The sequence below is a fragment of the Quercus suber genome, unplaced genomic scaffold (assembly GCF_002906115.3).
Source record: "Quercus suber isolate HL8 unplaced genomic scaffold, Cork oak 2.0 scaffold_227, whole genome shotgun sequence".
NCBI classification, from domain to species: Eukaryota; Viridiplantae; Streptophyta; class Magnoliopsida; order Fagales; family Fagaceae; genus Quercus; species Quercus suber.
In genome coordinates this window covers 929,629-947,288 of record NW_027069685.1, presented here as the reverse complement: position 1 = coordinate 947,288, position 17,660 = coordinate 929,629, and the positions used below count along the sequence as shown (strand labels likewise).

The window sequence follows — 17,660 nt, the reverse complement described above, 5'->3', positions numbered from 1 at the left end:
TTCATGGATTGGAGTGAGGTTAGATTTGAAAAAAATAATTTTCATAAACCTCGACAAATACCCTATCTATCGAGTAGCTGTCAAGCATTGGGCTTAAACAGCCTTTTAAATCTCGATAGATACTAGCTGTTGAGATAGCTGTCAAATTTTAAAATCTAACACTTCTCCACTTGATTCTTGGACAGGCTTGCATGGCTTTAACACTTGAACTTGAAACCTTGTTCCTTGAAGCATTAAACATATCCTAAATCTACCCATTACAAGTAAAGTGCATTTTTTCAAAGGTTTAGCCAATTCTATATTGACATATGTTCCTAACATGATTCACATATGTCCTAACAGTATCACTTGTAGTTTTGATAAGCATCTTCATGCATAACTAAGGAATGTGAGCTATGTGGCTCGTTATGTGATTTGTATATTTTGGTTGATCTTTTATATCTTTATCACTTTTTTTTTTATGGGCGGGTCTAAAAAATCCAAAGAGAAAGGCATAAATAACCATCTCGCCGCTAAAACTCGTCAATCATAAAACATCTATGTGCCATTTATAAAAGCTGTGCGGTGTAGCACTTGCACAGCAAAAACATGATGTTTGGCTTACATAATTAGGTATTTCTTTTCTATCTCCTATATGCCCATGTATGGTATGCTTAAAAGAAAAAAAAAATTATATGCAATAAACATGAAAAGCAAAAAGAATCAAAATATTTTTAAAATGCTTGCAAGGGTGTTTCTAGGAGATGTGGGAGTTATATGATGCACCTCAAAGGCGATGGTCCATGCTTCATATTATGAATTACTTATGCTCTCTTGTAGACGTTTCATAAACAACCTGTGTACTCTTTGCTACTCTTGATACTATTGTATAGGTACAATGTGATTTGACAATCGCAAGGAATACATGTGGTAGTATATGCTCATTAAACTGTCTAAATTGGGTTTTGAAAGTAAAATTGGTTATACTTGTTTAGTGTGTTTTGATCTAGGAATGCTTTGCATTTAGAGTTGATGATGTGTTTGAGTGCTTAATATGCTTCTTGGTTGCTTGTTTTGATGTTTATCTTGATTGCATTCATCTTGTGTTGTTTTTCTCCTTGAAAATCCTTGTTTTAGGCTTCTCGATAACTCCTTGATAGAAGCTTGATAGCATCTTAACACAAGTCTCTTCTATCGAGGTTTCTGGGTTTGTTCTCGATACCTCTCGATAGATAGCTCGATCCATCGAGCCAATTCTTTGGAGTCTGTCTGCTCGATAGATGCTCGATACCTCTTCAATCTATCAAGAATCTTTTACTGTTGATACCTCCTGATACCTCTTAATCTATCAAATTTTTGTTCTCAATACCTTTTCGATCTATCGAGATGCGTTTTTCTATATATGTCTAAGGTTTGACCTAATCCATTTCAAACTCAAATATCTCGATCTCCCTTTCTTCTCTCTCGATTCAAACCTTACCTTTTCACTAGAAACCTTCTTCCATTCAATGAATCGCCCTAGTCCAAGCCTTAATCTCTTGGTAAGGGTTCTAGATCTTTTCTTCTTCTCATTCCTTATGCATTTCATGCATTTTAGACCTAGGTTTTTGTTTTTGTTGAAAATTTTGGGGGTTTTTGTGGTTTTGATAAAATTTTTGGATTGGTGTAGACACTCAATTTTGCACCCGTGATTTAATCAAAGAAGATGATTGTAGTGACCATCCATGTACCAAAAGAAAAAGAGTCATTCTTGTATCACATGCATCATTTTGCCTTTGCATTACATGCATTTATTCATTCATTGCATATTATATCTCTTTCTTTTTCAAATATCTATGAATTGTTAATTGTCCTTTTGTTTAAAGCATGATATTTTCTATATGATTGTTATAATCTTTCTCTTGAATGTCAATAAATTTGCATGTGAACAATTATTTTTCTTAAAACAAAATAAATCTGCATCTTTATAAGATGTAGATCTGAATTTTTCTTAAAACAAAACAAATCAGCATCTTTATAAGAGTAGATCTGAATTTTTTCTCAATACAAAAACTGATTTGCATCTTCTTAAGATGTAGATCTGAGTTTTCTCAAAAAAAAAAAGAGACTTGGATCTTTATGAGATGCAGATCTAAATTTTTCTCAAATCTGATTTTCTTAATACATGTAAAGACTTTTGCATTGAGATGCATCAACTGTGACAGCCCTTAAAACAATCCTTATATATGTTTAAGGTTGTGAGAAAAGAAAGCCCAAACATATATTCATGGATTGGAGTGAGGTTAGATTTGAAAAAAATAATTTTCATAAACCTCGACAAATACCCTATCTATCGAGTAGCTGTCAAGCATTGGGCTTAAACAGCCTTTTAAATCTCGATAGATACTAGCTGTTGAGATAGCTGTCAAATTTTAAAATCTAACACTTCTCCACTTGATTCTTGGACAGACTTGCATGGGTTTAACACTTGAACTTGAAACCTTGTTCCTTGAAGCATTAAACATATCCTAAATCTACCCAATTACAAGTAAAGTGCATTTTTTCAAAGGTTTAGCCAATTCTATGTTGACATATGTTCCTAACGTGATTCACATATGTCCTAACAGTATCACTTGTAGTTTTGATAAGCATCTTCATGCATAACTAAGGAATGTGAGCTATGTGGCTCGTTATGTGATTTGTATATTTTGGTTGATCTTTTATATCTTTATCACTTTTTTTTTATGGGCAGGTCTAAAAAATCCAAAGAGAAAGGCATAAATAACCATCTCACCGCTAAAACTCGTCAATCATAAAACATCTATGTGCCATTTATAAAAGCTGTGTGGTGTAGCACTTGCACAGCAAAAACATGATGTTTGGCTTACATAATTAGGTATTTCTTTTCTATCTCCTATATGCCCATGCATGGTATGCTTAAAAGAAAAAAAAAATTATATGCAATAAATATGAAAAGCAAAAAGAATCAAAATAATTTTAAAATGCTTGCAAGGGTGTTTCTAGGAGATGTGGGAGTTATATGATGCACCTCAAAGGCGATGGTCCATGCTTCATATTATGAATTACTTATGCTCTCTTGTAGACGTTTCATAAACAACCTGTGTACTCTTTGCTACTCTTGATACTATTGTATAGGTACAATGTGATTTGACAATCGCAAGGAATACATGTGGTAGTATATGCTCATTAAACTGTCTAAATTGGGTTTTGAAAGTAAAATTGGTTATACTTGTTTAGTGTGTTTTGATCTAGGAATGCTTTGCATTTAGAGTTGATGATGTGTTTGAGTGCTTAATATGCTTCTTGGTTGCTTGTTTTGATGTTTATCTTGATTGCATTCATCTTGTGTTGTTTTTCTCCTTGAAAATCCTTGTTTTAGGCTTCTCGATAACTCCTTGATAGAAGCTTGATAGCATCTTAACACAAGTCTCTTCTATCGAGGTTTCTGGGTTTGTTCTCGATACCTCTCGATAGATAGCTCGATCCATCGAGCCAATTCTTTGGAGTCTGTCTGCTCGATAGATGCTCGATACCTCTTCAATCTATCAAGAATCTTTTACTGTTGATACCTCCTGATACCTCTTAATCTATCAAATTTTTGTTCTCAATACCTTTTCGATCTATCGAGATGCGTTTTTCTATATATGTCTAAGGTTTGACCTAATCCATTTCAAACTCAAATATCTCGATCTCCCTTTCTTCTCTCTCGATTCAAACCTTACCTTTTCACTAAAAACCTTCTTCCATTCAATGAATCGCCCTAGTCCAAGCCTTAATCTCTTGGTAAGGGTTCTAGATCTTTTCTTCTTCTCATTCCTTATGCATTTCATGCATTTTAGACCTAGGTTTTTGTTTTTGTTGAAAATTTTGGGGGTTTTTGTGGTTTTGATAAAATTTTTGGATTGGTGTAGACACTCAATTTTGCACCCGTGATTTAATCAAAGAAGATGATTGTAGTGACCATCCATGTACCAAAAGAAAAAGAGTCATTCTTGTATCACATGCATCATTTTGCCTTTGCATTACATGCATTTATTCATTCATTGCATATTATATCTCTTTCTTTTTCAAATATCTATGAATTGTTAATTGTCCTTTTGTTTAAAGCATGATATTTTCTATATGATTGTTATAATCTTTCTCTTGAATGTCAATAAATTTGCATGTGAACAATTATTTTTCTTAAAACAAAATAAATCTGCATCTTTATAAGATGTAGATCTGAATTTTTCTTAAAACAAAACAAATCAGCATCTTTATAAGAGTAGATCTGAATTTTTTCTCAATACAAAAACTGATTTGCATCTTCTTAAGATGTAGATCTGAGTTTTCTCAAAAAAAAAAAGAGACTTGGATCTTTATGAGATGCAGATCTAAATTTTTCTCAAATCTGATTTTCTTAATACATGCAAATTGTTGAAATAAAGAAAGAGATTATGTATTGCTGTGTTTGTGTTTATTTTAATTCATGATTGCATAAATTTAGATTATGAGTGGAATTCTCTTCTTAGAAAATCTTTTTTAAAATATATAGCAAAACATATTTGAATTATGTCATCAAAAATCACTTTATATATATATATATATATATAACAAAACAGATCTGAATTTTTGTTATCACAAAACCTTTTTTCTTACATCCCACAAAGCAGATATGATATTTTGACAAATCAAAATCATTTTTTTTTTAACAATAAAAACAGATCCGATTATTATTATTATTATTTTTTTCACAAAAAGAAGAGATTTCATCCATACATAAATTTGTGTGATTTAATTTTTCATTCACATGGTCAACATATCATGCATGACATGCATAACATAGTACATTAGTCACAAGAGTCTAGAAGACTAGACTTTGTTTGGGCAGAATAGGTACTTAGCACCTTCTTATTCTGTAACCTAGCCTCCGGATTTAGGTTTTTAGCTTAGTAGATCTAGCCTTGTCTTCATTTGTTTTGGGTAGAATGTAACTAGGATAACAAGCCATGTAAATATTTGGTAGATTGTAACTAGGACCCAAAGCTATGTAACTTTTCAATTTTCCAAATCTGTAATTTTTATTCAATCAATGAATGGAACTATTCAGTCATGTATTTTGTAATTAGTATTTTTTCTTATTTTTTTGTATAAAGAAAAAAAAAAGTGGCAACTCCATACCACTTACCCGAAAAGAGAGGTACCCTAAAAGATACCTGAATCCCTTTTTTGAGGGACATGTCACTCACAATGGCGACTCCATTGGGGATGTCGAAGGCTAAGTTTCATATTAGACTTCAATGACCAAAAATGTACCTTTGTTTTGCATGGTCTTGCATGATATAGTTGTTTGTTTGTTTATTTATGTTCGATGGGATGTTGCATAATATTGTGGTGTATGATATTTTGTTGTTTGTTTTGGTTGTTAAAATCTTTCCCTAACTGTCATAGTGTATGCCATCCAAAGAACAATGTATGCACCCATTTCAACAATTTTGTGATGGTAGTAACCATGGATCATCGGTCTTCATTAGATTTGGGTACCCGATGGCGAACTCACCAACTCAAGCCCAAAGTCACTAGATCATTTCCTTTTGACTATAATGGACAAACCATGTTGCTTGGACCAACGCAATGTTCATTACATTACAAGTTGGGAGGTGTAACATTCTAGCTATAGGAAACAATGAAACAACAAACCTACCCTACAACATAATGACTTAGAACCTATCCTTAGGTCAGTCCCGGTTAAAATTGCATTGCATGTTGTGTGTGTTTGTTTTGATTGACTAATGGATATGGATGGGGTCTTAGCTTTGATTAGCCTGACCAAGCCTGTCATTAGGGGAGAATCTGGTCAAGATCTAAAGGAAGGCTACAAAGAGAACTAATGTCCAACACTCAAGCTAGTAGCTCTAGCTCCAAGCCTCTCACTCCCATCACAATACTGAAGCCTTCAAGCATAGAAGAGATCCCATTGCTGCAACATCATAACCCCATCTTCGACCTTTTAGATAGTTCAAGTCACAAGAAATCTGAAGCTCCTAGTAACATGGCAGAAGAGGGAGAACACCCAAACATAGAGGAACCCATGAACACCCAAAAGCTACTCAACACTATGGTAGCTAGTTAGATTCAGTTGAGGGAAGATATAAACCGTATGATGCAATAGTTTCAGAATTTAAAGAACAATCAAGAGGGGGACAATACTGATCATGGCCCACCAGCCCTAGAGAGTGAGAACAATGAAAGGATGAATAAAATGGAGGAGATGATTAGAAGAGCCTGCAATATGGAGGAACTTATGGATTACGATTCTCTTTCCCTATTCCCTAATGTAAGGTTGCCACCCAAGTTCAAGATGCCAAATCTAGACAAGTTTGATGGGACCGGTTGCCCAAAGTCTCATCTGAAGATGTATATGAGAGCTATGCAACCCTTAGGCGCGATCAAAAATTCATAACCTCCTCATTTAGCTTGCCATAGAATGAGTCGAATGACTCGTCTTCACTCATTTTTAGCTTTTCAAATCGAGTGGTTAGCATCTGCAACTTAGTATCCTTCACTTTCTTGGTTCCTTCATACGTGGTCTCCAATATTTTCCATGCCTCCATGGCAATTGTGATGTGAGATATTCTTTGAAACTCATCTGGAGATACACCACAAAAATAGCATTAAGTGCTTCGCTTTTTGCATTAGCTGCTGCGAGAGCCGCCTTATTCCATATGGATTTAGCAGCCTCCGGCCTAATCCATCCTACATCTACTGCATCCCAAATAGCCTCATCGATAGAAAATAGGAATGCCCTCATCTGGACTTTCCAAAAGGCATAGTTGCTACCATCAAAATATGGTGGAGCATTTAGAGATTAAGATCAATCCATCTCAAATGGGGTCAAGGATTGCACTAACGTAATTAAACCACAGCTAGTGCACCTGCTCTGATACCAATTGAATGTTCAATATGTGTGAAAAAAACCTATGAATGTTTAGACCCCCAAATTACAAATTACCAATTCAAGCTTATTATCAAACAATGTATGTGCAGAATATGAAAATAAGCTAAAACAGAAATGATAAGACAATCTAAACCATAATTAATCACAACAACAGCAATAATTAAAAGACAAAGATTAAGGGAAGAGATGTAAATACAAAGACAACACAGCGATGTGTTATCGAAGAGGAAATCGAAGTTCTCGGCGTAAAACCTCTCTGCTGCCCTCCAAGCGGTCAATAATCTACTAGAGAATGAAGCTGGAATACATGAATAGTAGAAGACCCTCCAAGTCTAATCTACCTAGTGTACCTAAGCCCTCCAACGAGGTTACGCCAAACTTTTGTCACCGGATTCCACTATAGCCCATAGCATCAACTAATATCAATTAGTCCCTTCTTAACTATTTCCCAAGCACCAAATAACCTTCTCATAGATATGGGTATGGTGAGAAAAGGATTTAGCTAAATGTACCTCTCAATGATGTAACAATAGAGAGGGTGAGAGTAGAGAAAATTGGAGAATCAAAAAATGAAGATTGTGGATGACTCAATCTTGTTTTTCTCTAGGGTTTCTCTCTCAAAATTCTCTCTTGAAAGCTCTCTACAATATATGGGTATAAGGGGTATTTATACTAGTGTGTGTTTGGAATGTGAAATGTCAGTTTTTCCTAAATAGAGTGGTTTGGCGACTTGGCCAAGCGACTTGACTGAATCACAAGTATGAGTCACGAGCTAATTGCCTAACCAGACTGGAAGTTTTGTCTTGTACTGCTCCAATTAGCGTAACTCTTCATCTCCTTTGCATGCTTCACACGTGTGCTTCCTTTGGTGACTTGCCAGCCGCAAGCCAGTCGCGAGGCCCTGCTAAGTGCATACTCTTGAGTTTTTCTTCACACTCTCTCATACACTACCCTTACATGATTCACCTAAATACAGGGTTTCTAAACACTAAATTACAAGCAAACTAGCACAGAATAAAGTCAACAAAATGGTTGATTAAATTTACACTAGTTTTCCGGTCTCTCACAGAAGGGGTTCCTGTAGTTTTCTTGTTCTAACTCATGGTTGCAACAAGGATCTAGTTTTCACATTGTTTGCTGTTGTTCTTCCTCTGGTATGCTAAATTCATCCGCAATATATTGAATATTTAGCAGCATCACGAGCCTATGCTTAAGGTGGGCGCAAACATTATGATCTTTTCAGCAATGGAAAGCTAGGTGAGGAGGATTTCAAAAAAAAAAAAAAACGAAGAAAGAGATGGCTGAAGATTCTTCTCTGTGAACAGGTAGTGAAGATGAAAGTGACAATGAAAAAAACCCTAAAAGTTGTCTTGAAGAAGAAATTCGGAGAGTGAGTTAGCAAACAAAGGAACATTCTGACCTAATTGATGCCGATGACAGTGATGGATTAAGAAGTGTATGGTCTGGAAGTGATGAGGAGAAGACGTTGTGGACTGGTAGTGAGGATGATGATGACGGTGATATTCTACAGAAGCCTACCCAAATGAAAGTCGTGATAAGTACATAGACAAATTGTTTGAGTTTGAAGAAATGCCTAAATATTGAATGAAAGCTGAAAATGAATCAGAAGAATTGTCCCCATGAAAGCAAGCTAGGAAAATTGCAGTTGAAAATGCCTTGAAAAAATTGAGGAAAGGTCCAGATGGGCATTACTCCAATGTGTGGGAGGTCATGAGTAATATAGATATTCTAATTGGACCATCTGAGAGGATTGTTTCTGGACCAGAGTACACGGAGCTTAGACAAGGAGGGCCTAAGAAATTAAATATGCAGTTCTCTAAGGATATACAAGCACGTATGAGAGATCCAAATAAGTTCTCACCTGAGTTAAAACTGAAGCCGAAGAGAAGTTAGTTTTGAGAAAGAAGTGGTAGAAAGCACAGTATCGGAAGAGGAAAGCACAAAAGCGTTAAGTTGTAATTGTTTCCTTTCGGCACTAATGTGAGTTAAATGTGTATTATATATCCCTTTCAACTTGTGCCTTTCAAATGTTCAAATCTGTAATCATCGATACTCACTATTTTGTTAAAGAGTAATTATAGGTTTACTTAGTTCGTAAGATTATCCTCCAATATTATAATTATTCATAGAAACCGTGCAACTGAGAAATATTTCTTCATTTCTTAAACAACGTTACTTGCTGTTTTCTTTTATGTATGCTCGTTTATTCATGGCTTAAAAATAAAAGCACCCACTTGGGGTTTGAGTCGATTGCAAAAACACCTTCGGGAGTTTCAATTCTTCCTTCTAACTCCCCGAGATTTCCATATCCATCAAGTTGACCTCTGGAGATATCCTTTTTTTAGCTCTTAAAGATGGAAAGTTGTTTGTGGTGTCCTTTCTCACATGTATATGTTCATCATGTCTGTTGGTGGATAAGTGTAGTGGGACACCCTGTTGGTCATCATATTGGATAATGGATGATCATACTCATAAATTGGCAATACTTCATAAATGTCTCCATATGCACCTAGTTCATGGCCTCCTAAGGCAGCAAAACCAGCATCATTGCCAAGAAAACCTGCATGGTCATGCATTGGAATTGTTTTGTTTTGAAAATTTTCATGATCACCAATTGTGACTCCATCCCCACCCAGACCTAGATTTTGCATTGCTGCCATCAAATTGTGATTGAATTCACCTGTCACAGTCTTGGCCCCCCTACTCTGATTAAAGTACCATTCAGATCTACAATCATCATCTACCCTGCCAAAGGTGGGAGATGTGTGCTGATTTTTGGAGGGATCAAGGCCATTGATCAGATATTGGGTTTGGTCCTGGTTCTTGGCATTATTGAATAATTCGGCTTGTTTCTTGTTAGAACTTGGAGACCAAAGCTCTGCATGTTTACCAGATCTAACCAGCTTATTGATCAAAACAGCAGAATCCACACTACCAGTGACAGTGACCTTCTGCTCGTCTGCATCTATGCTTACTTTATAAACACCTGAATCCAATACCAAAGTAAATAAATACTTTTTTCTTCAAAAAAGAAAAAAATATATAAAATCGAAAAAGTTCAACGTAAAACTCAACGCATTAATTCTTTTCATTTTTTTTTTTTTTTTTTTGGTTTTTGTTTTAGTTTCTGAAAGGGTGACAAGGCATTAACTGCATTATTGGCTAGAATATGATGATGATGACTAATTTTCAAGTAAGAAATCTGGAATATGAAACAGTCCTAAAGAATTAAGAGGAATGAACAACCAAGTATAATCACCACCTGCTCAGTGCTCACTTGCACATACGACCAGAGTCCAACATCAAAAATTCTTGACCCTCCAAATGACATTGTTGAAAATAGAATATCACATCATCACCGAAATAATAGTAATAAAAGAAAATAATATTAAGAGTAGCCATTGATGTTCCTGTGGAGGCTTCTACTCACAAGATTGAGTGAACATTATATTACCAATTGAGTGTGCCCAATTTACATTTTCCCTTACCGTTAATAATCATGCTGATTCACTAATTTTAACAATTGTTCAATTAGTAATGATCATAATCATAACTGATGGGAGTAATATAAAATGAAGATTTTATTTTTCAAAAAATACTGTTCAGAAATTTGATTATATTCGTGTTAGCACCTTCAACTTTTCGGAGGAGTTTTCTCACTTTCAGCATGCACCCTTGACAGTTCATGTGCACTTTGAGAACATATGTCTGCGAAAGAAAGGAATGAATAAAATCTAACAAAGAAAGAAAGCAAAAGTTTAGTGAGAAAAAGAAGTAAAGGCTAAAAAGAAAAAGATAAAAATGCTTAATTGCTTTAGAGAAAAATGGCTTGAAGTAGATACCTCAATCTTTAAGAACTCAAACTCATTTGATGACATTTTCAACAGTGGTTCTTCAAAATGGAGATGTCTGGAACTTTTTGCTTCCTATTTTCTGCTTTCTTTACAGTAGTATATTTCTTCCCAATTTAAGAGCCACCATGTTGTTAGGAAGTTCAGGTAAGTCAAATGAGTTGGGAGTGGTTCAAGTTCAAACAATATGAAGAGCAAACACAAGCTGGAGGGACCCAGTTGTTCAAACGAGAGAGAGAGAGAGTTTAAAAGGTGAGAATTACGATTTGACTAGAGACTGAGTAGCTTTAATAAACTTTAAAAGTCATACTCCCAGACCGTTTAGATGTGCTTATTTAATTCAGTTTATTTAAGATTTTAGCTTCTTTTTTTTTTTCATAAATTTTACTGTATTTTTTAATATTATTTATGGTTTTATTTTATTATTCAATTAATTTTTAAATTTTGTTTCTACAATTTTAGTAAAAAAAAAAAATTTAAGTTTGACTAAATAAATTGGTCCAACAGAACAAGTGATTTACTTTTTGCTTCCTATTTTCTGCTTTCTTTACAGTAGTATATTTCTTCCCAATTTAAGAGCCACCATGTTGTTAGGAAGTTCAGGTAAGTCAAATGAGTTGGGAGTGGTTCAAGTTCAAACAATATGAAGAGCAAACACAAGCTGGAGGGACCCAGTTGTTCAAACGAGAGAGAGAGAGAGTTTAAAAGGTGAGAATTACGATTTGACTAGAGACTGAGTAGCTTTAATAAACTTTAAAAGTCATACTCCCAGACCGTTTAGATGTGCTTATTTAATTCAGTTTATTTAAGATTTTAGCTTTTTTTTTTTTTTCATAAATTTTACTGTATTTTTTAATATTATTTATGGTTTTATTTTATTATTCAATTAATTTTTAAATTTTGTTTCTACAATTTTAGTAAAAAAAAAAAATTTAAGTTTGACTAAATAAATTGGTCCAACAGAACAAGTGATTTGTCAGATTTCCTCATGCACTATACATTTTTCAGCAAATGAAATAACGGCGAAGTATTTCAGTGTTTTCTCGTGATGGCTTGGTTGTAGGGTGGGGTGTACTATTGTCAGTTGCGAAAGTCCCATTCAGTCCAGCAACAAACACAGACAGTAAAAAAAATGGCCAAAATTTTCGCATCTAACTGACATGCATAGGGGTGTTTGGTGAGTGTTTCTAAACAATAATTTTTAGTTTTTAAACAATATTTTATGCATTTTTACATAATTTTTCATCCACATATATTTTTACAAAAATTTTTAAATAATAATTTTTAATTTTTAAACACATCTACTAAACGAGCCCTATAACATTTGAGAAAGTACTTTATTGGACCCATCACAACACAAAAACACAAGGAAGGTGTGAAAAAATCAACCAATCATTCTTTGTTAAGAGAGTTTTCCTTTTTAAGATATTGCTTCCCTTGTGTCAAATAGCCAGTAAACGTTTGGATAAATGTGCGTGGATTTGGCCTACGTTTAGATTAAGCTTAGACATGATTTGAATTAATCACCTAACAACATAGGAGGAAAAAAACACATAAGATAATATTTTTTATATTATATCAATGAAAGTTGCTTTAACAGTTTTGTATGTTACAATTGACTTTGTAGTCTGATATATACTGTTTCTCTTTCTTAAAAAGGAGGCTTCTGGGGGCACTTAAACTTAATGTATTGTATGAAATTATATGAATTAATAGGGTAGTTAGAAACTTGGAGTTGTGTAAGTTGAAGCACAAGATAAGGACCCTAGCACTGGTCATGTTATCGCTGCCTTAAGTCAGAAAATTGGGCTGCCTCATTCCGTGGAAACAACTTAAGCTTTGACTGCACATAGAGTTGTTGTGTTTACTAAAGAATTGAGTGTCTTCAAGGTAGGAGTGGAGGGTGATTGTTTGAAGGTGGTTCAGGCTTTGAAAGCTAGGGAGCGTTGCAATACTTTGTATGGGACTGTTATTGAGGATGCGTGCAATCAAGGGGCTTCTCTGCAAGTTTGTCATTTTCAACATGTTAGAAGAGAAGGTAATAAGTTGGCTCATGCCTTAGCTAGGAGAGCAGTTTCATCTGCAGATTTTGATGTATGGGTAGAAGAACTACCTAGTGATTTAGAGGATGTATTCCTTTTTTATTTTTCGGTTTTAGCTTATTAATATAGACTTACTGCTTTCTCAAAAAAAGATAAGGCCTAGTTTGTGAGGAGCTGAGTAGGCTTATATTGGAACTTGGAAGAATGCCAAACTTTATAGACCTAACTGTGGGCTTAGCCTAATTGGCCCTAATAATCTCTGGCCTAAATTCTATTCACTACAAGTACAAGACAATAAAACAAAAAGATTTTAGAAAAGGGATTAAAAGTAAAATACACAAATAATTATAATGGGAAGTGTAAGGTTGAATTTAATCAACCATTTTGTTGGTTTTATTCCATGCCAAATTTACTTGTAATTCAGCATTTAGAAATCCTGTATTTAGGTGGGAATCATGTAAGGATAGTGTATGAGAGAGTGTGAAGAAAAGCTTAAGTTTGTGCATTCAGCAAGTGACTTGCGATTAGATCTCACGGCTTGCAAGTCGCCAAAAGTGGCACACGTATAGAGCATGCAGAGGAGCTGAACAGTCACGCCAGCTGGAGTACTGCAGGACAAAAAGTCCAAACTAGCCATTCAGTTAGCTCGCGACTTGAACTTGTTACTCAATCAAGTCGCGAGACCAAGTCGCCAGTCTACTCTGTTTTGGAAAAACTGACTCTTCGCATTACATTCTCACTTTAATATAAATACCCGTTATACCCACGAAATGTAGAGAGCTTCTAGAGAAAATTTTGAGAGAGAAACCCTATAGAAAAACAATATTGACTCATCCACAATATTCATCCTTGTTTCTCCAAATTCCTCTACTCTCACCCTTTCCATTGTTACATCCTTGAGAGGTTCATTACCCAAATCCTTTTCTCATCATACCCATATTTGTGAGAAGGCTTTTTAGTGCTTTGGGAAGCAGTTAGAAAAAGACCAATGGATACTGGTAGATGCTATGGGCTATAGCGGAATCTAGTAAGCTAAAGAAGACAAAAGTTTAGTACAACCTCGTTGTAGCAAGAAGCATGGAGAGCTTAGGTACACTTGGTAGATTAGGCTTGGGGGGTCTTCTGCTGTTCATGTATCAAAACTTCATTCTTTAGTGGATTATTGACCGCTTGGAGGGCGGCGGAGAGGTTTTACACCGAGGGCTTCGATTTCATCTTCGATAACACATCATTGTGTTCTCCTTGTATTTACATCTCTCTTTCCTTAATCTTTGCTATTTAATTTATGTTGTAGATGTGATTTTATTTGGTTTTGATTGTTTATCAATTCTATTATAGGCTTATGTTCATTTTCCGCACGTACATTGTTTGATATTAAGCTTAAATTGGTAATTTGTAAATTAGGGGTCTAAACGTTCATAGTGTTTTACACGCTATTTGAACTTTTAGGAAGAAACAAAAAATGTTAGTTTTTAAAATTTTATTGTTGATTGTTGAACAATAGTACTCGGTTGAATTAATTCCTCTCAAAGTCATCTATGACATATTTACAAATTCAAACCCAATTGATAAAGAAATAGATTCAATATGTTTCTCTCAGGTTTGATCAAATCCATCCCCTCTTTTATTTAACCAAAAAAAAAAACTATTAAAAAAATAAAAAATAAAACTCTATTATAGTTTTGCAACTATCAAAAATCTTGTCACTCAACTAATTGGCTGTACGGCACCCCGCATCCGGGCCCATTTAGGCCTGGGACTCTGGCATGGATGTATGGCCCACAAACCCGATCTCTTTCTACCTAGCAGCCCATCCAAAAGCCACACAAGCCGCGAGTCCAAACTTTGCCACTTCATCATTGCTCAGCAATACTTTCCCAAGCAATGATAAAGGAGCAACGTTCAAACACCGCATCCTTTACATATTTAGCAGTGCCTCCGGTGGCGCCGCTGTCGAGAATACCTGTAGGAGGGGGGAACCAAGTTCCAAGGCCACTCACACCGCTTCCCACTCCCACCTAACCACCCACTTATGATCGACGACATTGGACTGCTTGTTGCATTAAACCTAAAGATAATCAAAGCCTCTCCACTAAATTCGAGCTATAAATATGAGGAACATAGGAACGTAAGGAGGTTGTTGAAAGTGCACGAAGAGAAAGATAAAAAGAGTGAGAGAGCAAGAGAGAGAGAAAGAGAGAGAGAGAGAGGACAAAGAGAAGAGCGATTCAGACAGTGGAAAAGAGAAAAGTGATCTCATTGAGTCTCAGTGCTGAGAACGACCCAGTGTAGGAAATCCAAGCCCACTATACAAATAAGTTGTAGGCCTAAATGAGTCCTAGCCTAGTGGTCTCGCTTATGGTGCGCACAATTGGCGCCGTCTGTGAAAATCTCCTACAATGCCATAGTTTTACTGAGGCTCAATTTCAGGGAGGCAGATGTCTAGGAGCGATGCTAAAAGTGGTTCAGTGGGATCTTCTCAAGGATCCTCATGGCAAGAAAGAAGGCAAAAGATACGTGAAGACAGAGACCGCGAACGAGAGGAGTAGTTCGGCCTTGGGGATGGGTCATACCAGATGTAGCACACGATTTCGAATGCCTCGAGACGCAGACAATTCGATGAAAAAGGCGAAGAGATCGAACAGTTGTGCAGGCTGGTGAGAGACCTGAAGTTGGAGGCAAAGAATAAGCATTGTAGAAGGGACAGAGACAACTAAGAAAGAAGATCCAACACCGGGGAAGATCGTCATCAGACGGGGTCGAAGCAATCTAGGTCCCACAATCGTCGACAACGCTCCCATTCCCGGGAATCTCTTCGGCGAAGGGAACGGTCTCATTCGCTGGAATCCAGCCAACACCGAGACCGTTCGTGGTCGTGGGAGTACGCAGACCGAGGTTCAAATTCCCCAGAAGAGCAAAGGCCCCATAATGCGGCCATGGATGCAATGAACCGCATGCTATGAAGAGCCACTCGGTCTCCATTCTTGGCTGACGTCGAAAGGGCCCCAATGCCGGATAGACTCACGCGCCTTCCGTTCAACTCCTACGATGGGAAAACAGACCCGGTAGAGCACGTCAGTCACTATATCCAGATGATGTCTCTGCATAGCCATAATGACGCACTGATGTGCAAGGTTTTTTCCTCAAGCCTTGGTTCCATCGCTTTGAGATGGTTTAATGGTCTACGGAAAGGCTCGATCCACAATTTCGCTGAGTTGATACAAGAGTTCAGGATCCTGTTTGTAACTTGTAGCCAGGTGCCGCAATCGGTAGACGCGTTGCTATCCATGAAGATGAGGGTAGGAGAAACCCTACGTGGCTATGCTAGCCGGTACTGGGAGCTTTACAACGAAATCGGCGGTGGGAACGAGGAGATCACTACGAGCACTTTTAGGATGGGATTGCTCGAGGATTCCAGGCTGAAGGAGTCACTGACCAAAAAGCCTCCCAATGATATAAGACAACTGATGAGGCGTATTGAAGAATATAAACGGTTGGAAGATGACCGATTGCAAAGAAAAGGCAAAACGCTGATGACAAATCGTCCTCGGTAGTGTGGTTTTCAACCAAGGATCTAGGGAGACTTGAGGGCTCAAGAGCCAGAAGCGCCAGCAGGGAAGGTAAATGTGACGTTTAAGGAGCCAATGCACAGGATTATAGACAAGATTAAACATGAACCATACTTCAGATGGCCGAATAGGATAGGTGATGATCCCTCTAGGAGGAATCAAAACTTGTACTGCACTTACCACAAAGATAAGGGCCATACTACTGAGCAGTGCCAAGTGTTTAGAGATCATCTCGGACAGTTGGCTAAGGTTGGATACTTAAAGGAATTTGTGGTGGACTCGGGGGACCGAGGAACAGGGTAGGGTGCTACGTAGAGGGGCAACACCCTTCCACCCCCACTTGGGTTAATTGAGGTCATCCACGCTCCCTCAAGGAGCCTCGCCCCGGCAGGGAGAAAAGGGGTATTAAATGTGGTCCCTGTGGAGGGTAGCTCAGGCGCATAACCGACGAGGAAGAAGATGAAAATTACCCGCGAACCAATCGCTTTCGGCGATAATTATTTAGAAGGGATGGTTCAACCGTACAACGATGCTTTGGTGGTAATTGCCCAGATAAGTGGCTTCTTAGTGAAAAGGGTGATGGTAGACCAAGGGAGCGGGGCTGACGTGATGTATCCAGATTTGTTCCAGGGGCTTGGATTGAAGGATGGGGACCTCTCTAAGTACAATACACCATTGGTCGAGTTTGATGGCAAGATCATAATACCTAAGGGGCAAATCTCTCTACCCGTGAATATGGAAGGCAAGGAGGTGATAGTAATGTTTATAGTAGTGGCTTCTTTCTCCCCATACACTACGATACTAGGAAGACCATGGATCCACGCAATGGGAGCCATCCCGTCCACCCTGCATGTGAAATTGAAGTTTACTACCGAGCATGGTATTACTGTGCTAAAGGGAAGCCAGCAGACGGCTAGACAATGTTTAGACGCCATAACTAATCAGAGGAAGGAGATAACCGATCAGGGGGAGCATGCCCAGCAGAAGGACCCGCCACAGGTGGTCCCGTTTTAGTAATTACAGGATGACCGAGGAGAGTAGGGGGGTCGTTGTGCTAAGGAAATAATGAACGTAAAGGTACTTCTAGATGATGACAACTGCTTCCATATAGGGAAAAGCATGGACGAATAGGAAAAAATAGAAATGTTGTTACTCCTAATACAAAATGTGGATGTGTTCACATGGAGTCCATATGAAGTGCCCGAGGTGGATCCCGAGTTCATTGTCCATAGACTTAGAGTTGACCCCTCGTTCATTCCTA

General features: G+C 37.1%; 2 protein-coding genes and 1 pseudogene across 2 annotated transcripts; all 3 read left to right on the top strand.

Annotated features, from left to right (window-relative positions):
- The first annotated feature begins 8,094 nt into the window (after window positions 1–8,094).
- Window positions 8,095–8,889, top strand: LOC112031170 (uncharacterized; annotated as a pseudogene).
- A 6,949-nt stretch (window positions 8,890–15,838) lies between these two features.
- LOC136070348 (uncharacterized) lies at window positions 15,839–16,384 on the top strand. Its single transcript, XM_065780194.1, has one exon. It carries the CDS (start codon window positions 15,839–15,841, stop codon window positions 16,382–16,384), a length of 546 nt encoding a protein of 181 aa, XP_065636266.1.
- A 525-nt stretch (window positions 16,385–16,909) lies between these two features.
- On the top strand, window positions 16,910–17,413 carry LOC136070347 (uncharacterized). Its single transcript, XM_065780193.1, has one exon. It carries the CDS (start codon window positions 16,910–16,912, stop codon window positions 17,411–17,413), a length of 504 nt encoding a protein of 167 aa, XP_065636265.1.
- Window positions 17,414–17,660: the final 247 nt, after the last annotated feature.